This window comes from Electrona antarctica, assembly GCF_951216825.1.
Source record: "Electrona antarctica genome assembly, chromosome: 22".
Taxonomy (NCBI): domain Eukaryota; kingdom Metazoa; phylum Chordata; class Actinopteri; order Myctophiformes; family Myctophidae; genus Electrona; species Electrona antarctica.
The window spans coordinates 26,280,482-26,294,986 of NC_136805.1; the positions used below are offsets into that span (position 1 = coordinate 26,280,482).

Genomic DNA, 14,505 nt, shown 5'->3' on the forward strand with positions numbered 1-14,505 from the left:
CCCTTTTCCAACTGGCCTGGAAGCCAGACATAAAAGAGGGACTTTCCCACCAAGTTTTGGGCCACCAATCAGGGCCCAGTATGCAAATACACAGACTATTCTGTCAGATGATGGGCCAAAACCATGATGTCGTTTTTTCATCATTTTCATATTTGTTTTTTAAATCATTGCGAAAACCATGAACTATAGTTCATGGTTTTTGCGACGATTACAAAAAAAGATGAAAATGATTAAACAAATATACTATAGTGTGTAGTTTTTTCATCGTCAAAAGTCAAGAAAAATGACATTGCCATTGTCGACGATTATAATCGGGGACCGGTATGCAAATACACTGACTATTCTGTCAGATGAAATACACGGACTATTCTGTCAGATGATGGGCCAAAATGCATTGCTATTTTATTTTTAAACGTTTGACCTAATTCTTATCTGTAAAATGTTAGGTGGACAGGGTTCTTTCAGACATAAGCCCCAGCGGTTACTTATCAGGAAACAGGGGGAGAGAGAGCACCCGTCTCCCGATGGTCCATCCCAGCACCTTGATGACATGGGACTTGAACCTGCCAACTGTCTGTAGCAGAGGGAACCGAATCAACCAACATCAAGCACACCATGCCATTGAGCCAAGGCACCTTGGGGCATTCAGCAGATGTCTCCTTGTGCTTTTGAGTTTTTATTTTGTATTCGAGCCTTGAAAAGTTCAAAGTATAGAGCATTGTGCTATATAGCAGCAATGGGACTTGAACATGGAATGTCCGTATAGAGAGACTGATCATTAGACCATTGCACCATCAGTCAGACACCCTCAGCCAAAGTCTCCTGGTAATTGTGTTTGTTGGCCTTCAGTTAGTAAAGTTGAAACACTCCAGCATTAAACTATAGGCGAACAGGGATTTGAACATGTAGAGCTGTATTAACTGAAGCCTATTGTAGCAGGGGCTCACAGCCCCAGCCTGATGACCTCTCATATCTCCCCTGCGCCATAGGCAACTGCTTTGGTTTAGTGGTTAGGATGTTGGCCTTCCGTGCGGGGGACCTGGGTTCGATTCCCGGCTGTTACACTAACATGCAAAAGAAGACCTCAACAGCGCTAAGAAACATCTGATTAATATGATTCTGTGTTATCTTCACTTTACTAACTGAAGCCTAACACACAAAAGATCACTTCAAAAGTACCAGGAGACTTTGGCTGAGAGTGTCTGACTGATGGCGCAGTGGTCTAATGATGAGTCTTTCAGTACAGGCTTTCTGTGTTCAAGTCTCATTCAATGCTGCAGTAACTTGAACTTTTCAAGGCTCGAATAAAAAAAGAAAAACTCAAAAGCACCAGGAGACGTCTGCTGAATGCCCAAAGGTGCCTTGGCTCAATGGTGTGGTGCGCTTGATCGGTTGCCTCTGCTACAGACAGTTGGCAGGTTCAAGTCCCATGTCATCAAGGTGCTGGAGGACCATCGGGAGACGGTGCTCTCTCCCCCTGTTTGCTGAGATGTAACGGTTGGGGCTTATGTCTGAAAGAACCCTGTGCAGCTAAACTTTTACCATGAAAATGTCCAATTTAACATACTCTTACCAGCTCTCAGTGTGCCCTTTTCCAACTGGCCTGGAAGCCAGACATAAAAGAGGGACTTTCCCACCAAGTTTTGGGCCACCAATCAGGGCCCAGTATGCAAATACACAGACTATTCTGTCAGATGATGGGCCAAAACCATGATGTCGTTTTTTCATCATTTTCATATTTGTTTTTTAAATCGTTGCGAAAACCATGAACTATAGTTCATGGTTTTTGCGACGATTACAAAAAAAGATGAAAATGATTAAACAAATATACTATAGTGTGTAGTTTTTTCATCGTCAAAAGTCAAGAAAAATGACATTGCCATTGTCGACGATTATAATCGGGGCCCAGTATGCAAATACACTGACTATTCTGTCAGATGAAATACACGGACTATTCTGTCAGATGATGGGCCAAAATGCATTGCTATTTTATCTTTAAACGTTTGACCTAATTCTTATCTGTAAAAATGTTAGGTGGACAGGGTTCTTTCAGACATAAGCCCCAGCGGTTACTTATCAGGAAACGGGGAGAGAGAGCACCCGTCTCCCGATGGTCCATCCCAGCACCTTGATGACATGGGAATTGAACCTGCCAACTGTCTGTAGCAGAGGGAACCGAATCAACCAACATCAAGCACACCATGCCATTGAGCCAAGGCACCTTGGGGCATTCAACAGATGTCTCCTGGTGCTTTTGAGTTTTTATTTTGTATTCGAGCCTTGAAAAGTTCAAAGTATAGAGCATTGTGCTATATAGCAGCAATGGGACTTGAACATGGAATGTCCGTACAGAGAGACTGATCATTAGACCATTGCACCATCAGTCAGACACCCTCAGCCAAAGTCTCCTGGTAATTGTGTTTGTTGGCCTTCAGTTAGTAAAGTTGAAACACTCCAGCATTAAACTATAGGCGAACAGGGATTTGAACATGTAGAGCTGTATTAACTGAAGCCTATTGTAGCAGGGGCTCACAGCCCCAGCCTGATGACCTCTCATATCTCCCCTGCGCCATAGGCAACTGCTTTGGTTTAGTGGTTAGGATGTTGGCCTTCCGTGCGGGGGACCTGGGTTCGATTCCCGGCTGTTACACTAACATGCAAAAGAAGACCTCAACAGCGCTAAGAAACATCTGATTAATATGATTCTGTGTTATCTTCACTTTACTAACTGAAGCCTAACACACAAAAGATCACTTCAAAAGTACCAGGAGAGTTTGGCTGAGAGCGTCTGACTGATGGCGCAGTGGTCTAATGATGAGTCTTTCAGTACAGGCTTTCTGTGTTCAAGTCTCATTCAATGCTGCAGTAACTTGAACTTTTCAAGGCTCGAATAAAAAAATAAAAACTCAAAAGCACCAGGAGACGTCTGCTGAATGCCCAAAGGTGCCTTGGCTCAATGGTGTGGTGCGCTTGATCGGTTGCCTCTGCTACAGACAGTTGGCAGGTTCAAGTCCCATGTCATCAAGGTGCTGGAGGACCATCGGGAGACGGTGCTCTCTCCCCCTGTTTCCTGAGATGTAACGGTTGGGGCTTATGTCTGAAACAACCCTGTCCAGCTAAACTTTTACCATGAAAATGTCCAATTTAACATACTCTTACCAGCTCTCAGTGTGCCCTTTTCCAACTGGCCTGGAAGCCAGACATAAAAGAGGGACTTTCCCACCAAGTTTTGGGCCACCAATCAGGGCCCAGTATGCAAATACACAGACTATTGTCAGATGATGGGCCAAAACCATGAACTATAGTATGTCGTTTTTTCATCATTTTCATATTTGTTTTTTAAATCGTTGCGAAAACCATGAACTATAGTTCATGGTTTTTGCGACGAGACTTTTCCCTCAAAGGGACTTTTTCCCCAAAGGGACTTTTGGGACTTTTTCCCCAACGGGACTTTTCCCCCAAAGGGACTTTTACCCCAAAGGGACTTTTTTTCCCAATGGGACTTTTTCCCCAAAGGGACTTTTGGGACTTTTCCCCCAAAGGGACTTTTTCCCCAACGGGACTTTTGGGACTTTTTCCCAAAAGGGACTTTTCCCCCAAAGGGACTTTTACCCCAAAGGGACTTTTTTCCCAATGGGACTTTTTCCCCAAAGGGACTTTTGGGACTTTTTCCCCAAAGGGACTTTTCCCCCAAAGGGACTTTTTCCCCAACGGGACTTTTGGGACTTTTTCCCAAAAGGGACTTTTCCCCCAAAGGGACTTTTTCCCCAACGGGACTTTTGGGACTTTTTCCCAAAAGGGACTTTTCCCCCAAAGGGACTTTTTCCCCAACAGGACTTTTGGGATTTTTCCCCCAACGGGACTTTTTGGGACTTTTCCCCAACGGGACTTTTTCCCCAATGGGACTTTTTCCCCAACAGGACTTTCTCAAATTTGAAAGCGCTATATTTTTAAAACTATGAAACATTTCAAAGATTCCTTTTCAGGCAAACATGTCCACCATAAGATGAACCTAAATAGGTTTGAATGGGGTTTCTCGGTTATTGCAGTTGATTTGGAGTAAGTGAAAGATAATGTAGTGAATATATACATTAATATATTGTATAGCCTACTGTATTGTGTACTGTACAATTATCACCAGCGAATATATGAATAGTTCTACAATTTAATAAGTATGAATGAAGTACAGTCTCAGGGGTTATACTTAACAGGCATCTGTCAAAGTTTGACAATGTAGGCCTGCCCTACATACAATATAAAATCACACCAATGTGAAGTGAGGGGTGCTCTTATCATCATACGTCATCATACATCATCTCATTCTGGCCAATCACAATTTGCGACCTCACTTTTGTCTGTTTGTGTTTACACAGACCCTCAAAGCTGGACATAGGAGGGGCTAGCCCCTCAACAATAGTACAAATTGGTTAGGTGTAGGCATAGGTGGGAATTGAACCCAGGACCAGCCCTGACCTTTGGATCCTCAGCGAGTATATCTAAAATTGACAGTCACAATTTTCATTAATCTATCATGTATACTATAAAGAACTTGGATGAATCACTGGGGAGATGCACAAAAACAAAGGCCTTTTGCGTTTTTCATCCTTTCCCCTTCTCCCCCTCTCCCCTTACATTTCCCCCCCCCCCCCCCTTCTCCCCCTTGGTAGGCGAATGTTCCCTTCGCCCTGGCGCAGTCGGTATAGTGCTGTCGCCTCACAGATAGAAGGTCCTGGATTTGATTCCCGCTGGGGACACTGTGGGCGTTGGGGGCATGCTCTCTCCTCCGCGTCATCAGTGCCCATACCCGAGGCAGGGTTGGCAAAGGGCCTTTCTGCGTGGAGTTTGCATGTTCTCCCCGTGTCCCCTAGGGTAGGTACCCTCACAAAAAACATGCAGTAATCCTGGTCTCTAAACTACCTCCCCCTGGCAAGCCGGGGCGCCTGATGGAGGAGAAAGGAACTGGTTAGAATAACGTGTTCCTTCCACGCGCTACGTCCGGCCGGGGAAACTCCAAGAAGCAGCTTGGACTCCTCATGCATAGAAGGAAGCATGAGGTCAGTCCGCTGCCCCCCAACTTGTATCATGCCAGACTTGCATCGTTCTTTCAGTGTAGCCTAATCACTCGATTTAAAGTAGTTCTGGTGCCTATAACATTTGTTGTTTTTGTTATCAAATGTTTTTTTTTTAAGACAAACAGCACAACCAAACTTACATCATGAATGAATAAAAACACAAAAAAAGGGCACATGCAATACTCATACACAGCAAAAGAAAAGGAACACAAAAACAAACAAACAAACCCACCCACCCCTCCCTCCCAGGACCAACGGCGCCACAAAATGCACACCTGCGCCAAGTTTCTCACCACTGTGTAATAGAAAAATAATAAAAACTAAATCATATCCTAGATTTTTCCTCAATGTTCGACCAAATATTAATATTTTCCTCTTTTGCTCCATGTAACCTTGCCGTTGACATCTCTAGATAGACGATATCTAAAAAGGTTAAAACCATCTTCTTTGCAGCTGTTAAGCCAGCAAAGACACACTTGCGAGTGCTATTTAACTACAATTGGGATACATCGTTAATAAATAAATAAAGAGAAGGTGTAATGTTAACTCGTAATATAATTGAAAGTTTAGCAGCAACCATATTCCAAAATGTGAAAACATTTGGACATTCCGAAACCATATGGAAGAAGGTAGTGCAGTTGGGATTATTTAAAAACCTCATAGCACATAATCTACGGGGGTCAAATATGTTCGGTGAATAAAATGTAAATGATTTGTTGATGATCAGGATTCCTAGAAGATAATATTAGACCCCAATGTGTCCCAGCTCCAATCTGGATCTAGATTTGGTATGTCATTCCTCCATATAGTATCAACAGGTAAGGTCCCTAATAAAAAAAGCATACAGTGTGGAAACGAAACCTCTCGATCGACTAACATTACAGATAAGACTATTAAAGGGTGCATTGTAAGGAGGGTCTGCCATGGAACCCCATAAGTCTTCATGGTAGTTCTCAGTTTAGTTGTAGATAGAAAGAAGAAAAAATTACCAGGCAAATTAATAACATCACATAAATTCTGGAAACAACGTAAACCATTTTTATCAAATAAATCACCCAAAGTATGAATCCCCTTGGAACTCCATCTAGGAAAACAACTAGGGCGTTCATCCAACAGTAAACCTTCATTGTTGAACACTGGGGGAAACAAATTCCATTTCAAATACATTTTGCACATTTTTCAGCTGCTCTCCACACTGTTACTAACTGAGAAATGATTGGCCCAAAGCAAACTTTGCATTGATTATTCGTTATGTTTGAATAGATCAGATCTCTTAATTCAATAGGATGCACCAAACTCTCCTCAAGCTCTCGCCAAGAGACCTTAGTTGAGTCGAACCATCTTAAAAAGGGGCGAACAGTGAAAGCCCAATAGTATCATTTGAAGTTAGGCAACGAAAGGCCGCCATCAGCTCTGGCCCGCTGTAACAAGGAAAGTTTGAGAAGTGGGCATTTCCCATTCCACACAAATTTAGATATAGCAGAGTGAAGTTTAGTCCAATACTGTGATGGCGGTGGCAGCATAGAACTCACAAAATTAACCCTAGGGAGGACATTCATCTTTATGATTGATACTCGAGCTTGAAGAGAGTTGGGCAATGACGACCATCTGCCTAAATCAGGGGTGGGCAACTGGCGGCCCGGGGGCCACATGCGGCCCCCACCTTCACTTAGTGCGGCCCGCAGGTTAATATCAGAATACTGATATAGTATTGATTTCAGCTGTTGCAATTACAAACATGACCAGCTTTAATTATACTTAATGACTAGTATTAAATGACTAGTACTTACCGACTAGTATTAGTAGTATTGTCTTGTGTACAATTTGTATTTAGTTCATAAAGTTATCATAACTAAAACTAAATCTATTTGAAAATCAATGAAAAGGTTACTTTTCAGGATTCTAATAAAAAAAAAAAAAGCAAAAAATAATTCAGTATTTCAATTCAAATATAGCAAAAATAGCTGATCTACAAGCTCAAAACGCGTCGCGACGCTAAGGTCTCTTGGCGAGAGCTTGAGGAGAGTTTGGTGCATCCTATTGAATTAAGAGATCTGATCTATTCAAACATAACGAATAATCAATGCAAAGTTTGCTTTGGGCCAATCATTTCTCAGTTAGTAACAGTGTGGAGAGCAGCTGAAAAATGTGCAAAATGTATTTGAAATGGAATTTGTTTCCCCCAGTGTTCAACAATGAAGGTTTACTGTTGGATGAACGCCCTAGTTGTTTTCCTAGATGGAGTTCCAAGGGGATTCATACTTTGGGTGATTTATTTGATAAAAATGGTTTACGTTGTTTCCAGAATTTATGTGATGTTATTAATTTGCCTGGTAATTTTTTCTTCTTTCTATCTACAACTAAACTGAGAACTACCATGAAGACTTATGGGGTTCCATGGCAGACCCTCCTTACAATGCACCCTTTAATAGTCTTATCTGTAATGTTAGTCGATCGAGAGGTTTCGTTTCCACACTGTATGCTTTTTTTATTAGGGACCTTACCTGTTGATACTATATGGAGGAATGACATACCAAATCTAGATCCAGATTGGAGCTGGGACACATTGGGGTCTAATATTATCTTCTAGGAATCCTGATCATCAACAAATCATTTACATTTTATTCACCGAACATATTTGACCCCCGTAGATTATGTGCTATGAGGTTTTTAAATAACGACAGTAATATGCAATGCGGCCCTCTGGAGTGAGTGTGGAAATATAGTGGCTCTCTCCATCGTCAAAGTTGCCCACCCCTGGCCTAAATCAAGAGAAATTTTATTCAAAGTGTCACCATGGTTGTTTTTAACAATAGCCTGAACGAGAACGAGAACACATCTATGCCAAGATACTTACATTTGTTCACTACTGGGATTATGGGCGGCAGAACGACAGATCTCATCTCCTCATTTTAGCGGCAACAGGGCCGATTTTGTCCAATTCATTTTGTAGCCTGAGATGGCACTGAACTGATCAAAAAATGTGAACAACGTGAGTAATTGACTGTGGAGCATTCTCAATAAACAGGATGTTGTACGCATAAGGAAATACGATGTGTGCTGCATGGTGCCTATATCATGAAAGCAAGGACAGTCTCAAAGGCCTGGTTCAAACTTCAGTATCATTGCAGTAGAATGTATTTCCTAATCACCCCAGAACTGTATGTGTTTTTGCGGGGGCACATCAATGTGTCACAGCCTTTGGAATGTGTGTAGGAGAGTGTGACATCGAGGACATTGGTGATGGACGTCCCTCAGGCTGTCCATGAAGAATGGAATTAGACAGCAGCCTGCAACACACCTGTAAAAGAGGCAGCAAGTGGAGAGTAAAGCCTGATTTGAACTATTCCAAATGTTATCGCTCAAGTCAACAATACATTTTTTTTAGGACAAATCATGTGACACTTTGTTGCCGAAACATAAGTCAGGCTTTATGAGATTGATGTTTTGGACAAACTAAAGGTTTGGTTAGGTTGGGTTTTGGTTTGGTTAGACTCTAATCCCAGTTCAAAAGATCTACATGGCTTACCCAAACATGGCGCATATACCACACAGAATCCACATGGATGGGCCAACTTTTCCGTCGATTTCTGTGGTAATGACTTCTTCACAGGAGGCACATTTGACAACGGCTGGTGTTCTGCCAAGATCCTTCAACTCTGTAACCTGTCCTGTAGGAAGAATGGATTTGCTCACTCACACTCCATCACTCCAGCATGGCCTTATGGTGAAATTGGTGATCTAAAATAATGTGACCATCTTGTGGATTTCACACAACTTACATGGAAGTCTTTAAATACGTGGCCTAAACTCTGCTAATAAAAAACTGAACCGATTTACATTCGGACACTGACGTTATGTGATTGTCTACACGATTGTCACACATTTCAGCAGGTCACCAATTTAACCGTAACACCACCATGCTGTAGTGACCAAGTGGAAATGAGCGAGTGGCCGAGATTTTGGGTATTGAAATTTGGCTTAAGGTTTATGGGGAATCATAGTGTATAATAATGTGTGCGTGCATGCATGCAGCGTCGCCGCCAGGCATATGCACAAGACGCACTGTGGCAACACACTGAGGGGACAACTAAATGTGGCAAGCCGATCCTCATAATAAATGGAAAAAGGTAAATGGTGCATTTATATAGCGCCTTTATCCAAGGCGCTTTACATAGATTGTGCATTACATTCACCCATTCACTCATACACCGATGGCGGTGGAAACCATGCAAGGCACCAACCAGCACATCAGGAGCAATTAGGGGTTCAGTGTCTTGCTCAAGGACACTTCGACACTAACTCTGGAGGAGCCCAGGTTCGAACTGGCAACCTTGCGGTTACCATCCAGCCACTCTACCCCTGAGCCACCGCTGCCCCTATAATAATAATTTGCTCCGCGGCTCCGCGGCTCCGCCTCTTAAAACACTCTTGCCCAGGGTTGCCCAGGGTTATTTAATCCATTAGATCATAGCGCCCAGCGATTTTTACCAACGGACCGGATGTTATCCCGGATGTGGATGTAGCAGCTAAATGTAGCCAAAACACTCTAGAGCCGATCGACAACAACGGGAGGTATGATTCATTCTATTGTGACTAGCGATGGGGCCGCGGTGGGCCCTCTAACACAGGATCTTTTCTTAGAATTGGACGGGATGATTTAGAGTTAGTAACGTTTTACGATTTTCGTGCTCGTCGGCTAAACAGGGGGGGAACATTTTCGATGACGTCCCACTGTTACGCAACATCGAGTATTGCGCAACAGGCGATCGATTGTGATATCCATAATCTTCGTTTTTTGGATAAAACTTCGTCCTGGGCGTTACTAATTGAAAGGACGGTGAACTTTGTCCTGGGCGATTGGGGTGTTAAAATCAGCGGCGCCCCTGCATGAGTGCGGAAACTAAGAAGGCCGGGTCATAGCTCTAGTCCATAGCCCTAATGCCCTTTGCTGCCGTTGCATTAAGGCTATGGGACTGTTGTCTTCCTGCCCTCGCATGAATTGCAGACCAGCCTGTCCTCTGTTGCGAAAATATAATATAATATAAAAGAGGTTTTACCTACTCACCAATACAAAGGCGGCTTGTGTTCTTAGAAAGCCTTTCCTTAGTGGACACACTCCACCCCACCCCACCACACATATAAAATGCACTTTTTGCCCAGTATTTATTTTTCACCAGGAAAGGAAAAATCTTGCCTATGAGGTTTTTATCTTGGCAATATCGGTAGAGGGCACAGTGGAGTAACTAAAAGTATTTTTTCCCGGTGAAAAATAAATCCCTTTATGGGCAAAAAGTGCACTTTATACGGGTGGTGGGTGGCTCAGAGTGCGTCCACTAAGGACAGAGGAAAGAGAAGAGTAACATATCTAATGAAGGCATTAGAGCTATGCTATGGACCAGAAGGGTCATACTCACCTTCTGCAGGCTGTTCCTGAGTAGCTTGCTCCTCTGCAGCAGGGGGTAAGATGTAGATCCCCCCATTGGGTGCCATGCGATTGCCTTCAGAATAGCGGGAGTGTGTCACATTCCAAGCACACATTCATATAAAGAGCTCTATTTCAAAATGGCCATGAGGGCTACAATGTAACTTACGGTAAACTACCATATGGGAAAATTCAAAGTTCCTAATTTGTGATACGGATATGAAAGTGTTTTTAACTGACTTATTCCTTTATGTTCTAAATTAAGGTTGTTAAATTCTTATGACAAATCATGAATAGTCATTTAGGCTTCATGCACATTGATATCAATTAAAAATTAAAAAGATCCTAATGCTCAGCCTAACCCTTAACATTATTATTCGTTTTTTATTTTATTTTTTATGAGACATAACAGACAGATATATCAACAAGACATAACAAACAGACAATAATGCATACAGTAAACATGAGTAACGAACCTATCATTTTATGATTGAGGTATAGGCAACCACAATACAACAGTTGGACACCTTAACAATTTTGCCTGTAAAGTAGAGCAGTCATACAGCAGAGTCAAGATGACCCGTAATGGGACAGATAGATGTTGCTAAACAGGGTAACACTTTACTTTAAGGGACAAATTCATACACGTAATTAAGGCTTAATTAAGCCTATATTAAAGGCGTAGGTGATGCATTAGTTATCAATGATAACTAATGCATCACCCATTAAGCCTTAATTAAGGCCTAATTAAGCCTTAATTACGTGTATGAATTTGTCCCTTAAAGTAAAGTGTTACCCTAAACAGTCCCGTTTGTTGCAACGCAGCCTCTCCAGATGTATCAGTGATACAAATTCATTAAGCCATTTAGCGAACCAAGGAACGATAGAAACCCTCTGTTAAATAATTATCTTTGCTACAAGTGTTGGGTGATGGTGTTGATCTTAAGTTAAACACGTATAGCAGTTCTTGTCCAGTGTACTACTAATGCAGACCTCAGAATCCACTACAAAGAAAAGGTGTTAGTGCTACGATCCACACTGGCCATAACAGTGACCATAATCTCCTATGTTCTTACCTGAGGCAGAAAAGGCAATTGAGCGGCTTGGGAGGACATAGATCCCAGGATACGGTTGGAGCCCATTCGCCTTTTCTGTCAACATACAAATAAAGATAAAAATAAAACAAGTATAAAAGGGATAGTTGTCTACTTCATTCTCATGTTTAACTACACATTCATGGTAGATATTTGAAGGAGTATGATTTTGTTGCATCTCTGAATAAATATACATACATTGATGCCTTTAATATCTTCTTAATAAACCATTTCCAATTCATTTTCCCATAGGTTTCAGAAAGTATTTAGCCTATTTAAAGACCTTTAAGCCTCATGATGCAGTGAGAGTTGAACCCATATGCAGTCACAGCAAACAAGGGCAGATTTCAAAAGATGAAGAAGTTGCAAAAACCTTACACTGAAGTTGTATGCAGGAAAATCAGGAATGCAGGAATCAAACAGAAAAATGACAAAGTAGTCAAACAGGAACAACTCGAAACCAGGAACATGCATCGGAAACAACAAACTATGAACTGACAACTGAATATTTGCAATGAGTCCAGTATTATAGGGGGAAGGTTGATTGTTGAATTGTTCACAGGTGGGATGACGAGGGAGTTGTAGACAGGTGAGTAAATGGGACTGCAGTGTGGAATGGAAAGTGGGAGTGGCCAGGGCTGACATGGTCTGTGGAGAGACAGACCCTGACATATACAAAGCCAACTCGGATGGTGACAAATCATGACAATAAACAAAAAATCACCCCCGTGTGAAGTGAGTGGTGCAACTCCCTGTGGGGGTCCCCGGGGAGTCCCCAGAAGTTCCAGATGCACAGGACCACGGAAAGGGTGCCGGCCCGGTTCCGGCGAGTCGCCCCACGTCCGAAACGGTAGAGAAATGAGAGTTACCGTGTGGGGGTCCCTCTACTGTACTGTACTGTACTGTACTGTACTGTACTGTCACTGTACTGTACTGTACTGGCACACCCGAAATCATCATATATACAGTTAATATGTGCGTTTGTGAGTGTGTTAGGTTGCGCACAGGTGGTGAAAAACAACCATGCTATTTTCGTGCTCATACCCAGGCACCCAGGCAGCCAGCCACACACATAATGTAGCTCCATAAGGGAGTGGTTGCACCACTCAAAAAGTTGGGCCGAACAAATAATTAGAAAGAAGAAAAAAGGGCAGTGTTTTTTTTGTTGTTTTTCTTCTTTCTAATTATTTGTTCGGCCCCAAAAAAATGTGTTTATTGTCATGATTTGTCAACTTGGCTGTTGGCTTTGTCTGAGGCCTTAAAAGTCTTGAAATAAATACTTTTTGAAACGTCTATGGAAAAATGAATGGGAAATTCTCTAACGGTGCCCTCGTCATTCTGAAAGGGGGCGGGACTACAACGCTCTATTGTCTCACTGGATGATCTGGTCTCTATCTGCAGAGAACGTCTGGAGTCTCTGAGTCTGGACCACCGACGTACTGTATGTGTTTAATGTACTTCTCCCATGAATTAACATTGTTAATTAAGATGGAAATAGTGTCTCTGTCTAACTCAGCAATGTTGACAGAGAATTCCTTGACACTGACCAAGAAAGGTGATGTGAGATGTCTGGGTCTCCTACCTGGAGTGAGTTCAGAGAAAACAGTTCTCTGTTCCTGTCCTTGGAGATCCTCCTCTTTCTGAGCCAGCTCCTTCAGCTCCTCATTAATAGTCTCCAGCTCACACGGCTGGTAGCCGCTCTCTGATTTCAAAGAATCAGTGGCGTAAAGTAACAACAAAGTACATGTACTCAATTACTGTTCTTAATTACACTTTCAAACCAAATAGAGCCCCCTGTGTTTATGTTGATTCAGAGAGAGATCTTATCATACATGTATTGTACATCTACAAGGTCAAGAAAGACGTGACACGTTTTGAGCTGTAATTTTGCTACTTTGGTGTGACAGAAAAGAAGACGGCACACAGGATGAAATCAAGTGAAAATCCCATTTCCCTTTACTCACCATCACCCGCAGTGCTACCAGCTTCCCGGGCCCTCGTCCTAAACTGCTGCATGTTCTGCAGCAGGGCACGTCTGTTCTCAAGCTGCTGTTTTCGCAGCGCAATCAGGACCAGCTCAGTGGACATGCTCCCTGAGTCCAGTGATCTTTGGGCGGGCTCTGAGCTCACAGGGGCACAATTTCTAGTGTGGTCCTCCTGCTCTCCTGGTTGATCTGTAGTGGAGTTCTGAGAATCTTACTGTGGACTCTGCAAGTGGATCTGTACTCTATGGGAGCGGAACACGGCACTCTGCTCTGGTATCCATGATGGTCTGCTGGATTTGAAGAAGTTTTAGCAAAGACTCCAAAGGTTGTGTTGGATGCAGTTTGTCGACTGAATCCAATCTCTAATTTCAGCTATAACTGGCAACAAAACCTTACATGTATTTGAATCAACTTCAACTACACCACCAAAGACCACATGTCTTGAAGCAAAAAACTGAACTCAATTGAATTTTAATCCAGATTTAAGTTAACATGATGTTGCACTGGGTCGTCATCATATAGTCCCGCATCTGAGGCTTTGAAGGACTCGGTGTCTTGTTGGAGTAAAACAAACAGTAAGTAGGAAAGTTCAGCCTTTAGTCTCATTGTAGAGAAAACTATTAAACTTTGCCAATAAATGGGTACCAACCGTACATCCTGCCATCGACAGCGTGAAAGAAAACCAAGCCCATGTGGAGAATAGATTATTGTTTTATGCATAATCTACAGTACATTTTTCCAGGTCTTCTTTCGGTAGGACTGTCATCACTTCCCGCAACATGTAATCTAATGTATTTGCATTATTGTAATGTCGTTCTAAACCAGACCTTGTTGACTGGGACTTCAATTTTGAATAACCAAATGAGATACAGTACTGTAAGAACTGATAACGAACAGGCAGCCCATGGGCCTCATGTGGCCTGCATGCC

General features: G+C 42.5%; 1 protein-coding gene across 1 annotated transcript; it reads right to left on the bottom strand.

The window, feature by feature from the left end:
* Nucleotides 1-7,774: 7,774 nt before the first annotated feature.
* Nucleotides 7,775-13,679, bottom strand: LOC306915056 (lipopolysaccharide-induced tumor necrosis factor-alpha factor homolog; the record flags this gene model as incomplete). The annotated part of the gene is made up of 6 exons (XM_079492302.1): nucleotides 7,775-8,373; nucleotides 8,602-8,743; nucleotides 10,490-10,573; nucleotides 11,574-11,648; nucleotides 13,174-13,293; nucleotides 13,556-13,679. The coding sequence occupies 6 exons, from the start codon at nucleotides 13,677-13,679 to the stop codon at nucleotides 8,265-8,267; spliced, it is 654 nt and encodes a 217-aa protein (XP_079348428.1). The 3' UTR covers nucleotides 7,775-8,264.
* Between the last annotated feature and the right edge of the window lie 826 nt (nucleotides 13,680-14,505).